The 24,771-nt window shown below is 36.2% G+C and overlaps 1 protein-coding gene across 3 annotated transcripts in view; it reads right to left on the bottom strand.

Moving 5' to 3' along the window:
- Positions 1-24,771, bottom strand: part of fmnl2b (formin-like 2b) — a 38,243-nt gene that overhangs the window by 5,475 nt on the left and 7,997 nt on the right. For 2 of the 3 annotated variants that reach the window (XM_052130814.1, XM_052130815.1), the window contains exons 4-25: positions 22,482-22,558; positions 22,287-22,370; positions 19,796-19,945; positions 19,590-19,698; positions 19,232-19,308; positions 18,414-18,507; positions 17,410-17,484; positions 17,190-17,300; positions 16,698-16,847; positions 16,317-16,418; positions 15,829-16,171; positions 12,281-12,472; positions 7,364-7,384; positions 7,067-7,191; positions 6,460-6,662; positions 2,417-2,651; positions 2,132-2,200; positions 1,963-2,043; positions 1,729-1,858; positions 685-848; positions 392-493; positions 172-273 (exon numbers count right to left, since the gene is read on the bottom strand). In XM_052130814.1, coding sequence (XP_051986774.1) covers positions 172-273; positions 392-493; positions 685-848; positions 1,729-1,858; positions 1,963-2,043; positions 2,132-2,200; positions 2,417-2,651; positions 6,460-6,662; positions 7,067-7,191; positions 7,364-7,384; positions 12,281-12,472; positions 15,829-16,171; positions 16,317-16,418; positions 16,698-16,847; positions 17,190-17,300; positions 17,410-17,484; positions 18,414-18,507; positions 19,232-19,308; positions 19,590-19,698; positions 19,796-19,945; positions 22,287-22,370; positions 22,482-22,558 — 2,796 coding nt within the window. The remainder of the gene's footprint in view (positions 1-171; positions 274-391; positions 494-684; positions 849-1,728; positions 1,859-1,962; positions 2,044-2,131; positions 2,201-2,416; positions 2,652-6,459; positions 6,663-7,066; positions 7,192-7,363; positions 7,385-12,280; positions 12,473-15,828; positions 16,172-16,316; positions 16,419-16,697; positions 16,848-17,189; positions 17,301-17,409; positions 17,485-18,413; positions 18,508-19,231; positions 19,309-19,589; positions 19,699-19,795; positions 19,946-22,286; positions 22,371-22,481; positions 22,559-24,771) is intronic. The other variant, XM_052130816.1, reaches the window with a different exon arrangement.

Raw genomic sequence — 24,771 nt, 5'->3', positions numbered from 1 at the left:
GACAATTCAGAATTTAATGAACCAGTTAAAAGATTAAATTACATTTTCATTCAGAGTCATAATAGCAAAGCTACTCATAAAACTTGAAATTATGAGTAGGTTAACAGTTTAACAGAAGTTGCCCCAAAACATCTACAATTCTTCATTAATGTTTCCTCCAATGCATTCTACCTGCTGATTCTCATGCTCTTCCATCATGGCCTCCTGCTCTAGAAGTTTCTCCATCATCAGCTGCTCCTGCCTCTTCTTCTGCTCATTCTCTTCATTCGCTTGCTGAGAATGACAGCAAAAATTTAGTAATTAGATATAGGCTAATTCAATTTAGTAATTAGATATAGGCTTGTGTGAACCAAAGGGGGATCCGTGGTACTTCGGCAGTATAAAAACTCACCCTATAAGACTTGATGAAGCGGACAAACACAGGGAAGAACACAGAGGGTGACATGGTCTTGGCGCTCTCCCCGAAGAACTTGACAACATCGTCATAGGCATCCTGTAAAAACATGTAAGTCATATGACCACACTGCCAAACAATATATTATAATAAATTGAGTACATTGTGGGAAAACTCATTGCAGATAATTAATGGATGGCCCTTACGAAGTTTGAACGTACAACATTTCTTTAACCAGCTCAGATCTTTAACTATCACAACACAACACCTCACGAATGTTTCATACTTACTTGTGCAATTCTAGCATCATCCAGGAGTTTCTTAAGCCTGGCTTCATTATGATGGATGAAGTCTTTGAGCAGAGAATTGTGGCCATGCATGCTGAACTCTCTTCTGGTCAGATCCATTCCTCTCTGTAGCTCCTTCACATCCAAAAGAACATTCTCAAGAGAGACTGCAAAATAGGATTAATGAGATCAACCCATAAAAACAAACTTAGTTTCACCAGATAACATGCACATTAAAGGACAAAAAACTATAGTCATGCTGTTTTAGGGGATAGTTTACCCAAAACTGAAAATTCTGTCATCATTTAATTAAAGTTATGTTTTTCAAAAGCTGTATGATTTACTTTCTTCTATGGAATACATACAAATTTACCACTCACTTTTATTGAATTGTTTTCTCTCCATATAATTAAAGTGAATTGAGACTGTGGATATCATTCTGCCTAACATCTGCTTTTGTGTTTGATGGTGAAGAAAGCAAGTGATATGTTTGTGGAACAACATAAATGACAGCATTTTTTATTTTTGGATGAATTCTCTCTTTAACATATATTTCTAGGTGTAAAGGGTAACACTTTACAATAAGTTTCCATTCATTAACATTAGTTAATGCTTTAGGTTTCATGAACTAACAATGAACAATATATTTTTTACATCATTTATTAATCTTTGTTAATGTTAGGTAATAAAAATACAATTGTTCACTGGTATTTCATGTAAGCGGCTAGTACATTAACTAATGTTAACATAGTTATCTTTTGATTTTAAAAATGTATTACTATATGTTGACATTATCATTACCATTAACCAAGATGAATAAATACTGTAAAAATATTGTTAATTGCAAGTTCATGTTAACTAATGCTAACAAATTGAACCTTAATGTAAAGTGTTATTAAATAAACAATGTCCTGTTAATGTGAAAAAAGATAAATGTAAATAATTAACATTATGTATGCATTTACAAACAGCATGACACTATGCAATATGTAAATGATATTCTAAATAGGTCAGGAGTAGGAGGAGGAGCCTCAGAATGACTCTAACCTGCAGCAGCTTTCTCAATGTAGTGCAGCTCGTTGTAGAAAATGCTTACAACTGGATATTTCTCCTTTACCACATTGGCTATGTAGTGCAAAAGTGTCTGCTTCCTGTCTGTGGACTTGGTCTCCAACAGCTGAAGGAATGGAATTTTTTAGTAATATGATTTAACTGAAAAAATGTCTCAGAAAAAAGGATTTAAAAAAGCAGCTTCACAAAGAGTTATGATATAGAAGTTACCAGATCCAGGCTCTGAAGCTTAAAGCCATAAACAGCTCCTCTCTTACTGCTGTTCATATAGTTCCCCAGGGCCAAAATGATCTGGGATGAGAGAGGTCACAGGAAGGGACGGATTAATTGCAAGACTAATAAGGCACAGGACTATTTAACATTCACTTTAGAGTCTTACCTCTAGGATTTTCTTTAACTTCTGTGATGATTTTATGGATACAGATGCTGCTATGATTGCATGAAGTTGCTGTGAAAAAAAACAAAAAAGCAAACAGAGTAAATAAGAGAATTAATGGACAAAAATAAGCTCATGCATGAAAGACACAAAATGCATACACAAGTAGAAATAATTAGATAATTATTCTCAAAATGATAAAGATATCCCATTATCTGTTACATTACATTATGTTTTTGTTAAACGGTTCCTCAACTCCCATGCACTCCCTTTTACCACCTATCTTACCGGTGTGAGCATCTGCAGGCTGTCACTATAGTTTCCCATAAAGGCCATTATGGTCATCCTCTGTGGCAGCCTCTCGATTTTGCTGAAGAGCATCATGAACCGGTCCTCATCAGTAAGCCCATCCATTGCCCGCCGTTCCCGCTCATACTGGCGGAGCATCTTTACTTCACCCTCAGTGGGCATGAACCGCATCAAACACTCCACAAAATCCAGTGGCACTGTACGCAGGTCAAACCTAAGGGAGAGAGACAGACCAGTCCTTTCACATTCAGGAGCATTTTATTTTAATCGAATTTTAAAATCGAATTTCTTAATCTAACATTATCCATTCATGTAGTTCATTTAACCCTTAAATGCATACCTCAGGTTTTTAGTGACCCGGGATCTCATTCAATCCCCTGTACCTCATCCCTTTTTAAGTATTCAGCTTTCTATTATAAATAGAGTAAAAATAAAATAAAAAGCCAAAATTGCAAAAAAATTAATTTTTACAATGGCTTAAATACCAAACGTGTACACTTTAGGGTCATTAAAGACCATAGGTACGTAATAGTGTTGTTTTGTTTTTGCAATTCCATAAATTATATTTTTATGATTAATTAATATCTATTTAAGTTAACCATCACATGATAAATATTTGTTTATTACAAGAGAAATAAGTACTATATTCATTCAAATAAATATTTTATTATGTTGATTTTCTGTGCAACAATTATCAGTATCCCATATGCATGTACACATACATATTATACATGCTGTTTGTTACTCAAGGTGGCGCTGTTGTTTCAGTGATTGACTCTATTTACATTTGATATTGCTATTTGATGAAGAAACAACATGGAAGTAAACTATAGCAAGTGTAACACATGAACGATATGATATGACTACTGTCATTTGCATGTACTACTAAAATTATGTAAATTGTGCAACTATTCAGACTCAATTAGGCTCATTTACTTAAGGCTCACTATGTGTTTGACATCCAGTTGCATCTCATGAAATTTCAGTGTGAAAGTAATGAATCCTATTTTAGATTTGTCCTGCTTTGTTGCATTATCTCTGATATATGAAAAATAAAACATCAACATATATTTTCATTTTCTCATCATTTTCTCATTGTCTTGAAAATATTTTGAAAATTTTACACTATCTGGGCATTTTGTAGACCGGATCTCTAAACACCCGAATAAGTAAGTGTATGGTGAAATTCCGAAGCATTTAAGGGTTAATTTAGTACTTATTTAATTTAAGTACATCCCAATTCCAAAAAAGTAGGGACAGTATTCACCCTTTGCTATATTGAAAGCACTAAACATTATATGATGTTTTACCTTGTGAATTTCAACGTTTATTTTATATATACAAATCAGTTGATTGCACGCTCCAAAAAAGTTGGGACAGTCGAGTGTTTACCACTGTGAAACATCACAATTTCTTCTAATAACACTTAAGGATTTAGACAATGAAGACAAGTTTAAAAAGTGGAATTTTCCCCTATTCATCCATTATGCGGGTCTTCATCTGCACAATTGTATGGGGTCTTTGTTGCTGTATTGTGTGCTTCATAATGCACTACACATTTTCAATTGGAGATGGTCAGGACTGCAGGCAGGCCAATCTAGCACCTGAACTCTCTGCTTATTCGGCCAGTATGTGGTATGAAGTTTTCCTGCTGAAAATGCCGGGACTTCCCTGGAAAAGACGGTGCTGGATGCCAGTATATACTGCTCCAAAATTTGTACATATTTGTCCGCAATAATTGTGCCCTCACAGATGTGTGAGTTACCCATGTCATGGACACTGACACACCCCTGGCCCATACAGACACTGGCTTTTGGACCTGACGCTGATAACAGCTTGGATGGTCCTTTTCCTCTTTGGCACGGAGAACACAACGGGTGTGCAGTGCTTCTGGACAGTGTTGATGTAGGGCTTCTGCTTAGCATAGTAAAGTCTTAACATGCATCTGTGGATGCAGTGGCAAATGGTGTTGACCAACAAAGGTTTACTAAAGTAATCCCAAGCCCATGTTCATGATTTCCATTTCAGATGAATTCTGTTTTTTAAGACAGTGATGTCTGAGGGATCAGAGATCACATGCATTCAAAAGTGGTTTTAGTCTTGCCCTTATGCATCATTAAATGAAACTCTATTCTTTGGTTTCCTAGCCTCTTCTGCACATTTGAGTTCTTCCCAACAGTGGCTAAATTATATATTCATCCAGCTTTTGACATTTAGGACAACTGATAGACACATACACAACTATTAAAAGGTGCAAACATTTATTGATGCTCAAGAAGGCAACACATTAGGGGGGCCTGGGTAGCTCAGCGTGTAAAGACGCTGACTACCAACCCTGGAGTCGGGAGAACGAATCCAGGGCTTGCTAAGTGACTCCAGCCAGGTCTCCTAAGTAACCAAATTGGCCTGGTTGCTAGAGAGGGTAGAGTCACATGGGGTAACCTCCTCGTGGTCACTATAATGTGGTCCTCGCTCTTGGTGGGGCGCATGTCGAGTTGTGCGTGAATGCCACGGAGAATAGTGTGAAGCCGCCACACAAGCTATGTCTCAACAGTAACATGCTCAACAAGCCACGCGATAAGATGTGCGGATTGACGGTCTCAGATGCGGAGGCAACTGAGATTTGTCCTCCGCCACCCAGATTGAGGAGAGTCACTACGCCACCATGAGGACTTAGAGCGCATTGGGAATGAAGCATTCCAAATTGGGAGGAAAAATCACAAAAAAGAAAAGATGATGTATAGGCCTAAAACAAAAGGGGTATGAAAGTGTGAATTTGTGAAAATGTATATTTTATTTTCTATTTTGGTTTTCACTATTTAACCACATTTTAGCTTTTTTACATTACAAATTCCAGCTGTGAAGTTGTTAAATTTTAATTTTTAGTAATTTTAGGGTTTGTTGGCATTACATCATCGTGGTAAAGAAGTTGTAAAATTGCTTATAAATTTACAAAGATAAGGTTAGTAAGTGATTTTATCACACTACAATAATGTTTACACACATATCCTTTATGTCTTGTTGCTATACTTTTAAAAAAGTGAGTATTTTAAATGTTCACAAATTGGCCCCCATTCACTTCCATTTGAATTGCCTCACTGTAACCCAGATTTTTGCTTTTTTTTTTATTTATTTTTTTAAAGGAGGGACGAGTCAAAATGTATTTTTGTGGTAATCAACATCAAGCCACAAATGCTGTCGATTGAGCTTAACTTGAATTGAACCCAGAATATTCCTTTAAGCACTTGTACTATTTAAAAAGTGCAGTTTTGCTGTCTGAAAGTGACACTTGTCTGATTTACCTCCATGCTTGTGGGGAAAAATAACATTCAGAAAAGACCCTGCTTACACGTCATTCACGTGTTGCACGAATGCATGGATCAGATTCTTTCAGTACGTTGTTGAAAATGCATTTTTCCATTATTATGACTATTTGCACTGACTGACAGGATGACTTGGAGCGCAAGCGAGTAAAGTTTACAAGTCAGAGTAAAAATGTGACAAGTCCAAGTCCATTAAAACTGGACGTGACTCAGGCTTGAGTCCAAACTAGAGTACCCCAACTCTATTATATACTATGACACAATTGCCTCACCTGTTTAACATCTCCTGTTTCACACTTGTCACATTGTTATTAGTCTTAAATTGCCCATGTCTCAATTTTTTTGGAGCATGTTGCAATCATCTGATTTGAAATTACAGGACATTAAAAAAAACGTTGAAATTCACAAGGTAAAACATCATATAATATTTAGTTGTAGTGTTTTCAATATAGCAAAGGGTGAATATAATTTACAAATCACTACTTTTTGTTTTTATTAGAATTTATCATACTGTCCCAAGTTTTGGGAATTGGGGTTGTACCAAGAACTAACTTTATCTTGACTTATGGCAGAACAAATAGCTATATATGTGGTAATATAATGCAGCATCGAGTACTGAATATAATGTATAGCTGTATGCATATATAATGGTTAACAATGCATCTTTATAATGAGCCTAAAGGCAAAGTGGGAACTTACGTCTGGATGGCTTTGCAGATCTCCTCCGGACTTTTCCCTGCCTTGCGGAGTGTGATGGCGAGGTTTTTGGCCCTGTTGGCTTCCAGTAGTGACACTTTATTGGGGCCCTTCTGAGGAGCCTTCTGCTTTTGCATTGTCATATCGACAGCAGGGCCTTGGGCTTTGGTCTTAAACATTTCCTCAAACTCATCCACGTTCAAATCCTACAAATCAAAAGTTATTTTAAAGCTCTAATCCGCAGCACCACTTGAGTCATTTTAAAATCAACCTGAAATGAAAATCAACCCTATTTTACTTTCTAAATTCATTTTCCTGGTCTTATTATGTATGATTCATTGGTGCACATTATTTCAAATAAAATCATGTTTGTATTTGTAATCTTTTATCAAAAGCAAACAATATTAATTTTTTGACTGATGTCACGAATCACTTTAACTTTTTAACTCCTCCCCTACAACCCCCTGACTCCATTCTGGTATGTAACACACTTCTTATGGTCCAATTAATTTTTGCTGATAATGAAGAAGTCCAGCACAGGCAGTGTAATACATTCAGAAGTGTCACAGATCACATATTTCACAATATGAACTCTACTGAAGACAAGTACCTCCAGGATCCTCTCGTCATCAATTTCATTGAAGACAGTGCCGTTGATCTGATTGGGCTTCAGAGCCACCCAATTGAACACTGGCATGCGGAACTTGGTTTTAATTGGCTTTTTAATTTTCACGGCTGCAAAGGAAGAAAAGAGGCCTGTGACTACCAAAACATCTACATGACTTATCAAATGAGGTTAAAATGAACACAATCACAGGAATACTTATTCAAAAGACACCCAACACACAATATAACTTGATCATGACAGCAAGTAAATGATAGTCATGACAAATATCAGGAAACCTACAGAAGAGCTTGATTGGTCCATCTTTGAATGCAGGAGAGAAAGGGAGTAGACAAAAACAAACATTTAGAAAGAGTTATAGAAGCACAAAAGTTTAGAAAGAGAAAGCAGAAAATGCTTAAAAAGCACTACGTTTTGAACAAAGATCCACTGAGGAGTGGAAATAATATTTGGGATTCAAAAATTAAAGTAATATAAATTCATAATGCCCACATAGATACTGCAGCTAAATTTGGTTGTCACGCTTGAGTGGTAAACCCCATTCTGAGTTTGTTTATTTACAGGAATGACAACTGCATTCTAAAACCGCATTTATATCCAAAAAATTCAGGTAGTGACAGCCAAATTTACCTTAAGGGCCCTATTTTAAGCCCACTATTTTTTAAGAACATTGCTATGCGATAAGTGGCCATGAATTTATGGGATTTTCATGAAAGCATGCATTAATACTTAGCCATTGGTGGGTTGTCAAAATAGCATGCGCAAAGCATTAATATAAATATACTGTATATTGACGTCAAAATAAATATACTGTATACTGACATCAATATAAATGAATTTCTGAATTTAGAAGTGTTAATGGGCTGTACGCAATGCATTAGAGGAATAGAAATACGGACCATTACTGTCTTACTGTACGTTCTTTTCTGCATTAACTAAGTCCTTGTTGAAATTCATGCATATTTGTACGACAGTGACATGATTCTTATTTACACTGGCGGCCAAAACTTTGGAATAATGTACAGATTTTGCTCTTATGGAAAGAAATTGGTATTTTTATTCACCAAAGTGGCATTCAACTGATCACAATGTATAGTCAGGAAATTAATAACGTGAAAAAATACTTAAATACTTAAACTACTTCAAAGAATTCTCATCAAAAATTCCTCCACATGCAGCAATGACAGCTTTGCAGATTCTTGACATTTTAACTGTCAGTTTGTCCAGATACTCAGGTGACCCCACGCTTCCTGTAGCACTTGCCATAGATGTGGCTGTCTTGTTGGGTATTTCTCATGCACCTAACAGTCTAGCTGATCCCACAAAACTCAATGGGGTTAAGATGCATAACACTCTTTTCCAATTATCTGTTGTCCAATGTCTGTGTTTCTTTGCCCACTCGAACCTTTTATTTTTGTTTTTCTGTTATAAAACTATTGTACATGAAACTGGTATTTAGCGGGTATAATTCAATGAAGCTGTCAGCTGAGGACATGTGAGGCGTCTATTTCTCAAACTAGAGATTCTGCTGTACTTATCCTCTTGTTTAGTTGTACATCTGACCCTCCAAATATCTTTATGTCCTTGTTAGAGCCAGTTGTGCTTTGCCTTTGAAGACTTCATCTTTGTATGAAATCTTCAGTTTTTTGGCAATTTCAAGCATTGTATAGCCTTCATTCCTCAAAACAATGATTGAATGATGAGTTTCTAGAGAAAGCTGTTTCTTTTTTACCATTTTTTACCTATATTGACCTTAAAGGGCACCTATTATGGAATTTTGAAAATTACCTTTCATGTAGTGTGTAACATAGATTTAAGTGAACAAAAACATCCTGCAAAGTTTTATATATGAAAGTTCCCCATTAAAAAAAAGTTATTGTCTCTCAAAAGTAGGAGTTGACTCTGAGTCAATGTAATGAATCATTTTCCAATGAGTCATTTTCCTTTTCGTTCTGATGTCAAGACGAAAAATGATCAAATTGGCCGTGCCTACTCATTGCGCGCGCAGACACCAGGGAAAACTTGAAAACATCATGTCGACAACAAGATGCTGTGTTCTGAAGTGCATATCAAAAGCGACCTTTTTTTCACTGCCCAGGGACGAACATGTGAAGAATCAGTGTCTAGAGTTTATATTTACAACTATACCACACAATATAGCCCGAACCTTGTGCTGTGTTCGCGTCATTTTAATGACGATTGCTTTACGAACATGAATGCTTTCAAGTGTGGATTCGCGAGCCGGTTGATAATGAAGGAAGGTTCAGTACCAAGTTTATTTGGATCAGCTTCCTCCTCCGAATCACAACCTTTAAGAATTATTAATAATTGTTGCTTTTATGTGTTTTTTAGCATGCTTAATAAGTATTTGTGTGTGTTGTGTAAGTTATGCTCAGCGCAGCTTCTAGGTCTCCAATGTCAATTTTTTTGAAATATGTGAAATGTTTGTCGATGTTATTGGAGTTGTCATAAAGAATAGAGCAATAACTTGTAGTAATGCAGTGCTTTATCAATATGGTTATGCGTTGGGCTAACGCAAACAATAACTGATTGGGTGTTTACCACCGAACTTTGGGCTATGATCGCTAACATAAATCAACTCAAATTCCTTCTCTGATTTTGATTTTTTTACTACAAAGCGGTGATGGGCGTTCCGTTTCCAACAATCTCTGCACAGAGTATACCAATCACAACTGACTGGGTCATCTGACCAATCACCGCAGATTAGCGTCACGCAAAGGAGGGGTTTGGAAAAATTAGTCATTGAACGAATCATTTGGGAGTCGGTGAGCAAATCACGTAAACATAAATGCATATTATAAGACAACAAAAGTGTTTTTTGTCATTGCATGCATGTAAAACTGTTGTTGGGGACTCCCAAAACAATATTAGGAACATTTTAAATGCCATAATAGGTGCCCTTTAAGACATGCCAGTCTATAGCATAATGTGGCAACTCAAAAACAAACACAAAGACAATGTTCATTAAACAAACCAAATAGCTTTAAACTGTGTTTGATATAATGGCAAGTGATTTTCTAGTACCAAATTAGCAATTAGCATTACTTAGCATGATTTACAAGGATAAGCTGTTGGAGTGATGGCAGCTGGAAATGGGGCCTGTCACTATTTTTCAAACAGTGATGATGCAGTTTCTTTTTACATCAGTAATGTCCTGACTATACTTTGTGATCAGTTGAATGCCACTTTGGTGAATCAAAGTGCCAATTTCCTTCCAAAACAGCAAAATCTCCATTATTCCAAACTTTTGGACACCAGAGTATGCATGGAAAATGTAGCACTTGTTAGGACTAATTGAATGTAGCCTGCGTTAAATAATAAAGAATGCAAGTATATATAGTCATATTGATTTTAATACTGTTAATACTGACAGTTAATACTGATAGCTTATATTTATTTTGTCAAAAACAGACAACACCAAACAGGTTAAAGTAGTGTTCCAGGTTCAATACAAGTTAAGCTCATATCTAAAAAAATTATTTCAACTTGTCCCTTGTTTATTATAAAAACACGGTTACAGCTAGGTAGTAACAATTGAAGTGAAAAGGGCCTGTCCTTAAATGCAAAAATACATAGTTTCAAAAGAATAGCCACATTACATAAATATTATACGTATTAAAATAAAATCAGGGATTTACCATCTTTACTATGTTTAACAGATTAAAGGGTTTACCATGAAATTGTCATGACAACAAAGTTTGAATATTGGATATAACTTTACATAGATATGTTTTTTTTTTTAAAGGTTTTTTAAGATTTTATCACACTAAAATCATATTAAAAGGTGCACTCAGAATTTTTTTCCCTCATTAAAAATGTTTAACTCTTTAAGGCATTAATTGTAATTTTGCAATATATGTAGGAAATCATGAAAACTCACATTAAAATGACTGCATTCATATCAGCAACCTAATAAAAGCTGTTTTATTTTACATGAGAGGGTCTGCACATGGGGGCTGCCATGTTAGAATCACATGACCTGCTGAATACATCATGCTTAATCTCAGTAACAGTCCTGTTATTTGACACTTTCATTAATTGATTAAAGTAATCACAGCTGATGGTGAATAGTGAATTTCAACAATGGCATCTGAAACTGAAACCTACTGATTTTAAATTATGTTGCATCCAAGCCATATCAGTCCAAGATGACACAAAGACAAAAGTTACCTTTAACACATAGGGGCAAATTTACCAAGGATGAATTGCACCCACAAAAATTGCCATTTTTTTTGCATGTGCTAACAGCGCTTGTTTAGAGGCCGATACACTAAAGGAATTATGCAGATCAGACGATGGTAAAAATGCATAACGTGCGCTTGACGACACCGCATATCTGGATAAATGCAAGGTTATAACACTCAACATCGTTTGAGGAGTATTTGATTAATTACTGCTGAAATGATTGGTTGAAAATGTTCACAAGCATCTCTTTTAAATAAAATTAATTTTACGGCCTACTTTCATTTGGCGGTAATAATGCGATGTAAATTGCACAGGGCAAATTGCATGGAGTTTTGTGAATGAAGTGCAATCTTTAACGAGACAAATTTACATAGAAATGATGCGTGTTGGCGCAGAAAGGAATGACAATGACTTAATTTAAAAATTGAACACGGAGCGCAATTTCAGTGCTAATTGTGCTCGCTAAATGTGATTGTGGGTGGTAAGTGAATAATACGCAGTCATTCGCGCTGAAATATCATGCTCAAAAGTGGCGCAACACTTTAGTGAATCTGCCTCATAATATTTATGTCTTGTGGCTATACTTCTGAAACAGTGTTTATTTTTATGCATGTTTATGGACTGGCTCTATTCACTTCCATTTCAAGCGCCTTACTGCAATTTTTTTATTTTAATAAGTGGAGGAGTCAAAATATATATTTTTTTAATAGTAAAATCAACATTATACCACAAATGCTGTTGATTGAGCTTAACTTGTATTGAAACTGGAACAAAATGTAGCTATAGTTATGTCAACCACCTAAATTTTGGGAGTGACTCCTGTATTCCGTACACTCACAAATGATCATTTAGGGTATTCACTCCAGCATTTAAATGTGGTTGTCACTCCCAAAACTTTGCAGTGTGTACGTGGCCAATGACACACCCATATTGAAACACCGATGTGTACACACACACACACACACACACACACACACACACACACATACATACCTGTCAAGCCAGAGTTGAATATGACAGTGGGCGTGCCGCAGCCTGGGAGGGGAGGAGCACAGGGAGGTGGAGGTGGGGGTAAGGGAGCAGAGATCTCGATTGAATGCCCAGGAGGGGGTGGTGGAGGAGGAGGTGGTGGTGGGGGAGGAGGAGGTGGAGGAGGTGTGAGAGCTGCCGAAGGTCCGTTAGGAACTAGAGGGGAGAGATGAGCCATAGAGGCCAAAATAAATTAAATCATTTATTGAAGACAAAACTTTTGAGCAAATCTATATCCACTTATCAATCCAAAAGTGAATATTCTGTTATAATTCACTCAGTTTCATTTCATTTCAAAATGATTTTCTCTATTATGCGGGGGGAAAAAAGAAAGAAAAAAAAAAAAGTCTGGCATTTAGTGCTGGTGACACTTTACAACAATATTCTATTTGTAGAATTTTGTATTCTGCATAAAAATTTGTTTAATTTGGGGTTGGAATGACATGAGGATGAATAAATAATGACAGAATTTTCATTTTAGGGTTAACTTTACACATCCTTTAACAGAATTACAGCATGTAACATCAAACACTGTAGTTGCTTTGGATAAAAGAGGCAACTAAATGACAAACTAGTAGGTAGTTTGTCATTTAGTTGCCTCTTTTTATCATAAGCAACTACAGTACACCATGTCCTAACCAGGCTTAACAGAATAAGTAATGTTATTTGTCCACACTAAAAGCGACACAGCACAATAACAGCCAATCAGAAAATATTTGATGTTTAATATATGCACATTTAAGCGCAAAAGGATTTTGGACCAACGCAACAGAATTAGAAACAATGCGACTGACAAAATGATCACGATTGTCTGCGACAACAACTTAGATTTACATAAGAGATGGCTTTTATCGTGCTGTGCTGCACAGGGCATGGTGTTACACTTGTGATGCACCCAAATGAAAATTCTAGGCAGAAACCATAAATTCTGACACTGGGCCTAAAACTGAAAACCAAAAAGGATTTCTTTTGAATTAGACTTTGTTTGGAATAACCATTGAAGTGATTATGCACGTCCTTCCATCAGATGGCAATACATACACTACAATAACATCTAAGCTCCAAAACCTTTTAAAATATTGTAAAAACTGACATTTATAGTAAAAAAAGGACTTAAATATTGATGTGTTTCTCACTCACGCCTATCATATCACTTCTGAAGACATAGATTACAGGTTCGAAAGAATGAAATTTAAGACTTTTTACGGCCAAATAAAAGAAAAAACACTAATTAATTAGCTGGTAAATACAAAAGGCTACTTGAATGTCTCTGGACATGTTTTTTTAACATGTGTTAATAAGTTAATACAACATTAAAAGTCTAAATGAATTAATTAAGAATGCATGTAGCCTATATTGTGACCCTTCTCTTTAGTCACTTGCTTTCTAGCAAGACATGACGCATTAGACCAAAGCTTCGGCAATGTCACAGCTTATGTCAAACACGGAAGTGGTGGCAAAAACCATGCAAAAAAGTACACTTTTATTGTATTATATTGTTAAAAAATTATTCCGAGGGCTCTCGTTGACTGCTGTGGCTTCAAGATCATCAACAGAGCTGACTGGACTGAGATCATTTCAACTCACAACTTTGCAGCAAAAATGTATAGCGAACATGATAACATGTTTGTTATTAACTCATATCATTATAGTATCGCTAAGAATATGTTTGTATTTATGATGGTTTTGTGTCATACATTAGTTTAATCCTCTAATCTGTCAAATTTAACACAACAGTCAGTAGGCTTTCTGCCACCACTTACCACCATGTGCTGACATTTTTTTAAATAAGAGGATTGGTCTATTGACCTTATTCACAGTAGTGCCATGTTTGATTTTGAATGGGAATGGAAACGAGGCTGTGAGGGATAGACTTACCATTTCTTCAATGGTATGCAAGGTGTAAATCTGTAAAAAGCTCTGTAAAAAACGTTGTACACAGAATGATCCAAAAACACTTTAAACTGCAGTAAATCTTATCGAAGAGACTGTTTGTCTATCCTGCACAGTCTTGTTGTCATTAAAAATTCAAGATACCGCTGCTGTGAATAAGGTCTAGCATGTGCTGAATATCATTTATATTTGTTTTCTTGGCAGATACCTTTAACAAATACTTTAACAGGAAGTTAAAGGACAGTTCATTTCAAAATGTAATTTCTGTCATCACTGTTCACTCTTAAATCTGAATGATTTTTTCTCTGCCATGGAACAAAAAATAAGATGTTAAGCAAAACTTTGTCTCAGTCTCAATTCACGGTCACTGCATCTTGTTTTTCATTCAATGTAAGTGAATGGTGACTGAAACTCCCTAATACCTCCTTTTGATATCCACTGAAATAAGAAAGTCATTTTGCAGGTTTGCATGAAGCATGAAGGTAAGTGATGACAACTTTAATTTTTGAGTGAAATCTCTCAAATAAAAACTCATCAGTTACCTTAAAAATGGCCGTTTGTATGTATTGTAAATGTTAACCGATTAAATTATGAAAGAGGAGAGGGAGAGATGCTGTGCTGCTGCTTTCCCCCTGATTAGTCTGAATAACTAGCAGCATCATGCAGTCCGTGCGCTGTCAGTGTCCTCTTTGCTCCACGACATTTTTACTGCGTGCGTAAAGGGATGTGCGGCGTGAGAACAGTGTCAATTGCATTGGCAGCCCTAGATCTAGCGAAATGAAGATGAGAAATATAACAGGTGTAACTCTGCAGCTGAGAGTGCGTGCTTGCAAATTGTAATGTTGACCACTTTGTCGATTATAAGCAGGAGCGACAGTGTTAGACGCGCAAAATAACGCCATTTGCATTTCGGATTAACAGGTTTATACATGTGTAACATCAAAATGTAAAAATGTGCTTCCCTGCACGTGCTCACACTAAACTCAAGCTTCAGCTGCTAAATGCTAGCTGCGCAGATTCTGCTGTTTTAAGCATCTCCTCTATTGAAGCCCCCAAATTTAAGACCTCAGCAAACGAAAATGTAAGACTTTTTAAGGCCTTACATTTTAAAAGTAAATTTAAGACTTTTTAAGGACCCTCAGATACCATGGATTACATATGGATTCATATGTCATATGGATTACTTTTATGCTGCCTTTATATGCTTTTTGAACCTTCAAAGTTCTGACCACCATTCACTTGCATTGCACAGGCCTGCAGAGCTGAAATATTCTTCTAAAATGTTTGATTGCTTTCAGCAGAAGAAAGAAAGTCTTAGACAACTAAGATGGCTTGAGGGTAACTACCCTTTTCAGTGCATCCTATGCTTTGGTTTACTTTTTACAGGGACAGCCCTAGTTAAGCAAGTGTCACATAATCCAGATTGTTCATGGGCCGACCCTTGCAGGGTTTTAACCTTCAAGCACAGATCTTTAAATACTAGGCTACATCCACCAAAATCAAATGTAATTAAGGCTGTCACACTGTGACCCATAATATTAATCATTCATAATCATTTTCATTATTTCTCCATTAAATGTCTGCTGTGAGCCATCAGATTCATTAAAGGCATTACTCACCAGAGGAATCTGGCATCGGTGGTGGTGGAGGTGGTGGCGGTGTGGCCATTGCCCGAAGAGTGCCAGTGTGGGAAATGCTGCCAGAGCTGTACGCTACACTAACACAGGCTCCAGCCATGGCATCAGGGCAAGGAGAAAGAGGCATGGGCTGAGGAGGTGATGGCAGGGGGGACACATCTCCTTCCCCGTCTCCCTCACCCCTCACCTGGATCTGGAGACTACCTCGGCGCTCCAGCTCATGGATCTTCTTCTCCAGTGTGGTCTGCTTCTGAATGGCCTCATCTTTCTCACGAACCATCCGCCGGAGCGAATGTACCTGCGAGCTGGCATCCCGGTACACAGTCTGAATTACACAAAGCATAAACACAGTCCAGCAGGTTAATATGATCTTAGCACAAGTTCAAATAGTTTTATTTTAGTTTAACTGTGAATCATTTACAATGATGTGTAGGTTGGTGGGTTACTATAAAGTGTGATGTTTGACTGACCCGTACGGCATCCAACTCTTTGTTCTTCTGCATCAACTGCTTCTCAAGCTCCACAATTTTAGACATGGCCTCATTCTCTGTTTCCAAGAGCTTATCATTCATCTGTCAATACATGAGAAATCAATACAATGAGAAATATAGGAAAGATAGAAAGTTCAAGCAGCATTCAGTTCTGGAGTTCGAGCTGAAGGTAAAAGTCTTCGTAGTTTTTGTCTGTTACAGTATGTAATCTCAAAAACAGATGTTATTAGACTACTGATGCGACATATTATATAATTTTAAATGATTGTAAACATTTGTTCTTGTTCTCAAATTTTGTGGAAGAGGAATCTGTTTTAAAAAATACAAAAGTTGAAAAAGTTGTCTGTGTTTTTCCCTTACGTGTGAGAGAGACTCCTCCAGTTCTTCCACACGTTCCAAGGCAGCGTTTTTGGTCTCAGCATCCTCTAAAAGCGTCCCCACGTCAAACAGATTATCCAAATAGGCCTGGATCTGCACTTTGAGTTTATCACTCTCAGTGTGTTTTAGTCTCTGTGCACATGAAAACACACTTATCAGATGACATGAGTTTGAGTAAGTGAGGACACTGATACTTTGAATACTTTGAAAGGTAAGAAGCAGGGTCCAAAATTAACACTCAGTAAGTGTGGCTGGTAAATTTATAAGGAACTGCAACATAATACATGGTTTAATCAAACTTTAAGTAAAATTTCTACTAAAGAAAATATATGCACGTCTTCTAATTACTTTTTTAGAAGTATTTTTAAAATTTTGTTTGCCTTAAAATGTATATTTTAAATAAATAAATAATGCAAAACCTGTAAGATTAATTGATGGCTGGTACATTTTGGATTATCTTTCTATCTTTCATACCTCTAGATAGTCATCCAAAGCGAGCTTGGTGAAGTCATACTGGAGATGAACTCTGAAGTTCATGTCCTCTACTGAGTGGACAACAATATTGATGAACTGCATACACGCCACCTGAGTCACATACAGAATAATGATGATGAGATGTGACATCAGTAGTGGAGAGAGAGCACACTCAGAAAGTCATGTCAGTATAAAAGGAAACTCTCTAATATAGACCAACCATGAAATCAATATTGTTGTCTTCATTTTTGAAGTGTTCCATCAATTTCTCAAACCTTTGGGATTCCGAGCAGACCTGAAAAATTCAAAGAAGGCAAAGGCATTTTAATAACACACAAGCAAAATACACTCACTGAGCATTTTATCAGGAACACCTGTACACGTACATATTCATGCGATTATCAATTCAGTGTGGCAGCTGTGAAATGCATAAAATCATGCAGATATGAGTCAGGAGCTTCAGTTAATATTAACATCAACCATCAGAATGGGGAAAAAAAATGTATCTCAGTGATTTCGACCATGGAATGATTGTTGGTGCCAGATGGGCTGGTTTGAGTATTTTTGTAACTGCTGATATCCTCGGATTTTCACGCACAACAGTCTCTAGAGTTTACTCAGAATTTTGCCAAAAACAAATACCATCCAGCATGTGGCAGTTCTTCGGACAGAAATGCCTTGTTGATGAGAGAGGTCAACGGAGAATGGCCAAAATGGGTCGAGTTGACAGAAAAGCTACAGTAACTCAGATAACCGCTCTGTACAATTGTAATGAGCAGAATAACATAGACTGCACAACACATCGAACCTTGAGGCAGATGGGATAACAGAAGACAACATCTGGCACTTTATTAGGACCATAGTGTTCCTAATAAAGTGTTTAGCGAGTGAAGTGCATTTTGGATTCTGAAAGTTTGCTCTTTTGCAATTTATCTCTTGTTTTGAGACAAGAAGAAACAATGATTTAAATACAATGTCACAGTATCTATTAAAATATGGCTTTTTAAACATATCAAAAACAAATAAACATTAAATATTTAAAATGGAATTAATTGCAATTAGTGAATAAAACAGTATAAATGAATTTTACACTATATTTTTTTAAATGGCGTAAAAAATTATGTGTTTACACATTAACTTTGACAGCTTTAAATACAAGAATTCTAATTATTATAAAATATTTTAAAAAATGCAAAAACTATCGAAAACAGGATATTTGTTTACCTCTTTGAAATGGTCAAAAGCAGCAAGGATGATCTCGTGTCCTCCTCTGACCAGACACACAGCGGCCAGCAGCTCTAGGACAAGGGCTTTGGTCCTGCACAACAAAGTCAAAAGGACACTATGTCAAAAAACAAACCAAACCTGCACAAAATACGAGTGCTAAAAGCTTTGATAAAACATCCCAAGCACAAATTAAGGATTCCATGTACAACTCTTAACAAATCAAGAAAAATTCAAGGGGCAGGTCAAATGGTCCTATTGGTTTATGGCTGACAAATTACAGACGTATTATCTCACATAGAAAAGGAGCCATTCATAAAAGTTTTGTTACTGGCTTTGAAAGGTTTTCTCTCAGAAAACCATCTGTTACAAAGTGTTATCTCCTATTGACCTTAATCAGCTCAGCTGACAGACAATTGTTCTATTTATAGCTAAAGTTACCCAGAATGTTCCTCCCAAAAAAGGGCTTGGATCAAATGCAATAGCAGAGTTTGGATAAAAGCCTTGACAGATAAGAGAGCTCTCATTAACCATTTGAGAGGTTTAAATACAGAAACTGGAGAAACATATGAGGGCAATTATTAAGTATTCACATAGATACTGGTTAACCCTAATGTTCCATTTCAAATCCAAATACATTTTTAATAGCTGGAAAAATATTGTTGCCTTGATCATCTCCTAATCTTAATAGAATCGATTACACACAAAATGTCAACTTAACAACACGTTTCAAGCGTACTCCATAAAACAAAGCTTCTACAATGTATACCAGACATCTCAACAGAACATGAGGGCTAAAAGAAAGATTGTGTTATTACCTGGGATTTTTGTTGTTAAGGCTCAAAGCAATTTCATTGACAGCATGGGGATGGGACATGACCATATTGAAGCCATACTAAAGGAGGAGTGAGTGAGAGAAACACAAAAACACATACAAAAAAATATTCAAATACATTTGAAAAACCTGCAGAATAAAATGAAGGATACTCTGAAGAAACATTAAGCATGGAGACTTTTATTCATATACAATTGCAGCCAAAAGTTTGGACACACATTACTATTTTCCAGATTTTAAGTCACCAAAATTTATATTTATATTGGTCTACAAAACTAAGAAACATAAATTCAGTACAGTGTAAGTGTATGGTAGGGTAAATAATTCAGCAACCTGTTTACCTGGTAGTTCATAATGGCTCTGAGACACATGATACAGACATGAACATCATCCTTTTTACACACCAGACGGGAATTCTTCAATGTTCTGCGACTAGGCAAAGTATTTGACCTAAGCAAATATCACAATATTAAGGGGTGTCTCGTGAGATACGTTGCGACTTTCATAGTGAACATGTATGTGCTTTTGTTTGTATGTGTGTTTTTACCTTAAGGAGTTTCGTGTGGATCGTGGTATGCTGCTACCGCTGACCGGTGAGGGAAGATTACTGTCGCCATGGAGATCTTCTATAGACCTGCTCCAGGGGGTCTCCACAGAAGCCTCACCTGTGGTGCTCTCGGTTATGTCTCCATCGAACCTGAAAGAAGAAATAAGAGTTTAAAGCATAAACAATACACATCTGAACATAATCCATTTAAAGAGATAAATAAAAACAGTTCTGTCATCATTATCTCATATATTCTGAAAGGGAACAGTGACTGTCAACCTCCAAAAAAAAAAAAGATAAAACCCACAGTAAAAGTAATAAACTCGAGCACTTTCAAGTCTTCTGAAGCCACACAATCACTTACTGATATTTACATGTTTGTGTTTATTCACTCAAATAAAAGCAATGATAAATACCAAAATCAAATATTGCAAGTATTGTTCAGGTTTGATGTCATGATGTTTGGTCAGGAGACACACAAGAACCAATGATGTAAAGTTTGTACCAGTGATTGATGTAACTGACGTCCAACCAGCACTGTAGTAACCATATTTGATAAAGCTGCTGCTGTTGGGAGTTGATCCATGGTTTGATTTGAGAGCTTTTTTTAAGTCCTGTCTTGTCACATGCCTAAACCTCACTCCCACGTCATTTTACAAGTAGTGACATAGTGATTCTATGTTAAAGACGCCCTGGCCAAGGCTGGTGTGCTTGTGTCTGCAAAACTTGTTGCAAACTAACCGATTTTCAGTTGTTAGCCTCATTTACATCTCATCTTGGCACTTGTGAATTGTACAGTTAATTTCAAATCTTACACAAATCTTTGTCAAAAATACTGAAGCTTCTTGGTCAGAAAAGGAATTCAAAAAGTGTTTGGTACATCACAGTACCAAGACTATACTTAAAATAACAAATGACTTGCTATTGATACTATCACATTATTTAGATGTTTGTTAAGATGGTTAAGATCCAACTGGTCACATTGCTATCACTTTGTGTGTGTAAATGAATAACTGCCTGACAAAACTATGAATTAGTCAGGCAGTTTGTTGTGCTGCAAGGCTCAGTCTTAGGCCCTTTATTGTTCTCCTTTCACATGCTCCCTTCAAGTGATTTTATTAGGGAAAATGGCATTTGCTTTCATTTGTTTGCAGACAACAAACATCTGTGTATTTCCTCAAGACTGGAAGAATTTTCAGTTTTCGAAGTTGGTGGATTACATTAAGGACATTTATAGATGTCTAGCATTTTCTTATGCTAAATACTGATAAAATGGAAGTAAAACACACATAATATGCATGTTCATGTACAATACCTGTTTTCATATATGTAACATATTTTCCCAATTCAGTGTAATTTTAATATATGCCTAAATCAATGAACTATATTGTTATAAATACATTCATATATGGCCATATATAAGATTTCTTTATTGGGCTTCTAGAAATTAGCTGTTTATCTACAATCTTTGTCTGATGGCTCCACTCTTAAGTAAGTTTTTATTTGTATTGCGCTTTTAACAATACACACATCCTTTCAAAGCAGCTTTACAGAAAATTATGCTGTAACAGAAAACGAGGCTGTAATGTCTTAAAGTCTTCATTGTACGGTTAGAGGAAAAACATGATTATATGTTATGCCTCAAAAATATTATTTGTCTTTACACCCCCAGAGAGCCAGCCAAAAGCGACCATTATGTGTTTCAAAGTGTTTCATTTTGATGCCACTAGCGTCACCAAATGGAATTGCAAAAACAATGGCACCTTCTGCCACTGGTTGAAAAAAAACAGCTCCACCCCACTGTCTCCCTTAATGAGCTGCTGCTCAATAAAAACAAAATAAAATGATCGTGTCAGTCCACCAATTTCATCTCTAAACTTTTTAACTGTAATAATCCATATCAGTTAAAAAATGCTGAGACCTCCTACCACCTTACTACCCCTCACACCCATTAAGGGTACGAAAGGGTATGTTGATAGTGCCAACTTAAGAACAACTAAATCCACAAGAGGAAGAGCATTTTCGTAAATAGCTACAAAGCTTTGGAATGGCCTTCCTAGCACAGAACTTAGGCACACACTCTAAGTCTAGACTTAAGACTCTTCTGTTAAGCCAAGCATATAGTTAAATCCCCATAGTCAGCTTTTAATCCTGACGCACTAATTCTGTGCAGGGATTTCTTCTTCTTTTTTCCCCACTACTGTTTATTTTAATTTGTTTAAAAAAAAAAATGTAATACAATGTCTGAGGAATTTAATTGATCAACCCTTCTTCCATTTCTATGAAGTGAGTGTTACGGACCCAGAAAGAGGATGGGCAAAATGTTTACAATAACAGTAGTTAGTTGTGATATCCTCTTACATTATGAAGATGTTTTGAGGCAGTAAGTGGGCAACTACTCTTGATTAATCAGAACATACATTTAATATAGAAGTAAAAAAGAAAGCAAAAACGAGAGAAATAAAGATAGGCAGGAAAAACAACTACTTACGTGACAGCATACTGGGCAAAGGACAGGTACTCCACTAGTACATCAAGTCCTTTATTCTCCTCATTGAGAAACTCTCTCACCCACCTAAGCAAACAACAAAACATCTTAAAACAGTAACTAACTTAAAAGCATTTTGCCTATGGAGTACCTCAAATTAAGCCTTTCACAGCAAAAATAACCTAATTCGTGACTCACCCGATGTGATTGGTCCTAAGAGATATCTCAAGTTCTCTGAGCACCTGAGTTGACTCTTGAACTCGCCTTCTAAATTTCTGAGAAGAAAAAGAGAGAGAGAGAGAGAGATGCCTACTTCTGATGGAATATGAGACACAGATTAGTTTTTCCTTTGTGTTACAATACATTCTGGATGGGATGTTAAGTTGGTTTTGTGTCCCCCTTGAACATTTTTTCCTTAATTTGTCCCAATTGTGCCCCCTTGGTGTGTCGCTGATGCGCCCTTAATATGGCATCACTACGCATTGCATACATTGCATATATGGTTTTTGCACCTCTGATGCAACGCATAATTTAATTTAAACCAACTGATCTCACTTCAGGAGACTCTGGGCTGTCAGTAAAGGGTTAAACCTTTGGTGTACGGAGTCATTTGACAAAGAACATGCGCCGATCACAGTACAGTTTGTCTTTGGGAGAAATGCCAACAAAACTACATCAGGTAGAATAAAGAACATTAAGATGTTGTTGCAAAGTAGAAAAAACCCAATGTGACAAAAGTAAAACCAAGTCAAATAATTTTTATAGTTGTAGTTTTTTATTTGTGCTTTTCCCAATACACATTTTTCCAAAGCAGCCTTACAGAAAATCAGCTTTGATGTCTGTAAGGTCTCAAAAATTGCATATATATATATATATATATATATATATATATATATATATATATATATATATATATATATATATATATAATTTATGTAACTAACAGAAGTCCATTTCTTTCTAAGATTTTCCAAGTTAAATAATTTCCGCTGGAAAAACAATAGCACAAACATCAGTCTGTGGTCTTAAAACCTGTAAAAGAATTTGAAATTTGAGCCATAAGATCCTATGGATTTTTAGAATGGTAGTTTTCAATTTATGAGAAAATAAGCAACAAGTAATTAAACATTACATGTTATTAAGATTACTTAAGAGAATTTAATGTTTTGTTCTACAAGATAAATTACAAATTAAACGTGTAAAATGTTAAGTTGCCAACAAGTTGCTAAATAAGGCCTAAAACTACCACAAGGCTATGAGTGTAGCAGTTGCAGTCAGTGAGAATATTTTCTATGTAAAATCAATAAAGATTAATCAAACCAAAATACTGATTGCAACAAGCTTAATTATAATTTTTTGTTAGTAATTATGCCTTCAAACACAGATGATCTCTCCCTGAACCTTTCAAAAAGCTCATTAGAAATTCCTGAGGGAACATATGGCAAATTAGCCTTCCGGAATGGCCTACAAATTGACGTCCTGAATCAACAGCTCTATAAGCAATAGATTTGATGAATTCTGTAATGTTTTGTTTTATTAGTTGGTTTGCTTCACTCTAAAATATTCCATTTGCATTTTCCGCCAGCCTGGTATATCCTTCTAAACAGTAGATGTACTTGCTTAAACAGGGTATCTGCAGGTATCAGCTCATGCAATTTAATACTTTTTAATAACCTTTTCAAAACCTTTTCATTACTTCAATCACTATCTGGGTTAATGCATATACTTACCCACCACTAGATGCAACATGAAGTCACATATTAAAATGAAATGTTGCTAATGCGAGAGTAAAGGGCTGGTTTGATACTGTATGCCTAGTGTGTGTAGTTTTATGCAGACATCTACAGTAGTTATTAAAGTTCATTACTATACACAAGGTACCTTGACTAGCTGTCATTCCAATAATCTTAAACATCCATTTGTTTTAGTTTTTCCATGTACTCACTGAGGCTCTTGTCAAACATGTGCACAAATGGCCCTGCATTATTGACACTACCAACAAGCTTCTCCTTGAACAAGACCAAATCAAATTATATATGCTGTCATGCCACATGTGAAACTTTTTGCTTTATCCGAGCTATATTTTTGCCATATCTGGGAACATTGTTTGAAAAAGCTGGCAAATATCTTTGTTCAATCTGAATGAGTGGTGCTTTACCACTGTTCTGAGACACCACATAACTTCAGTCTGCAATGAATCAGTTGCTGTTTATTTATTTGCACAAATAAAGAAATTCAGTTGGCCTTATAAAAAGCAGTAATTACCAACATATATTTTTACTAAAACATTTTGGTGAATTAACAGTCAGTGCAAAAATTACAATTGCACTCGCTTTTTTGGAACCTGTTTGAGTGATACTGTGTCATGCTTTTAGATTTGTGTAATAACTTGGCTTTGACTCTGGCCTTCAGGACAGCCGAAGGAACAGCACCCTCTTACTTCAACTCACTCCTCCAGGTCTATGCCCCCTCTCGCTCCCTGCGATCT

This window comes from Xyrauchen texanus, chromosome 7 (genome assembly GCF_025860055.1).
Source record: "Xyrauchen texanus isolate HMW12.3.18 chromosome 7, RBS_HiC_50CHRs, whole genome shotgun sequence".
In the NCBI taxonomy this organism is placed as follows: Eukaryota; Metazoa; Chordata; class Actinopteri; order Cypriniformes; family Catostomidae; genus Xyrauchen; species Xyrauchen texanus.
Note: the sequence above shows the minus strand (reverse complement) of the source record. Positions and strands in the feature narration are given on the sequence as shown.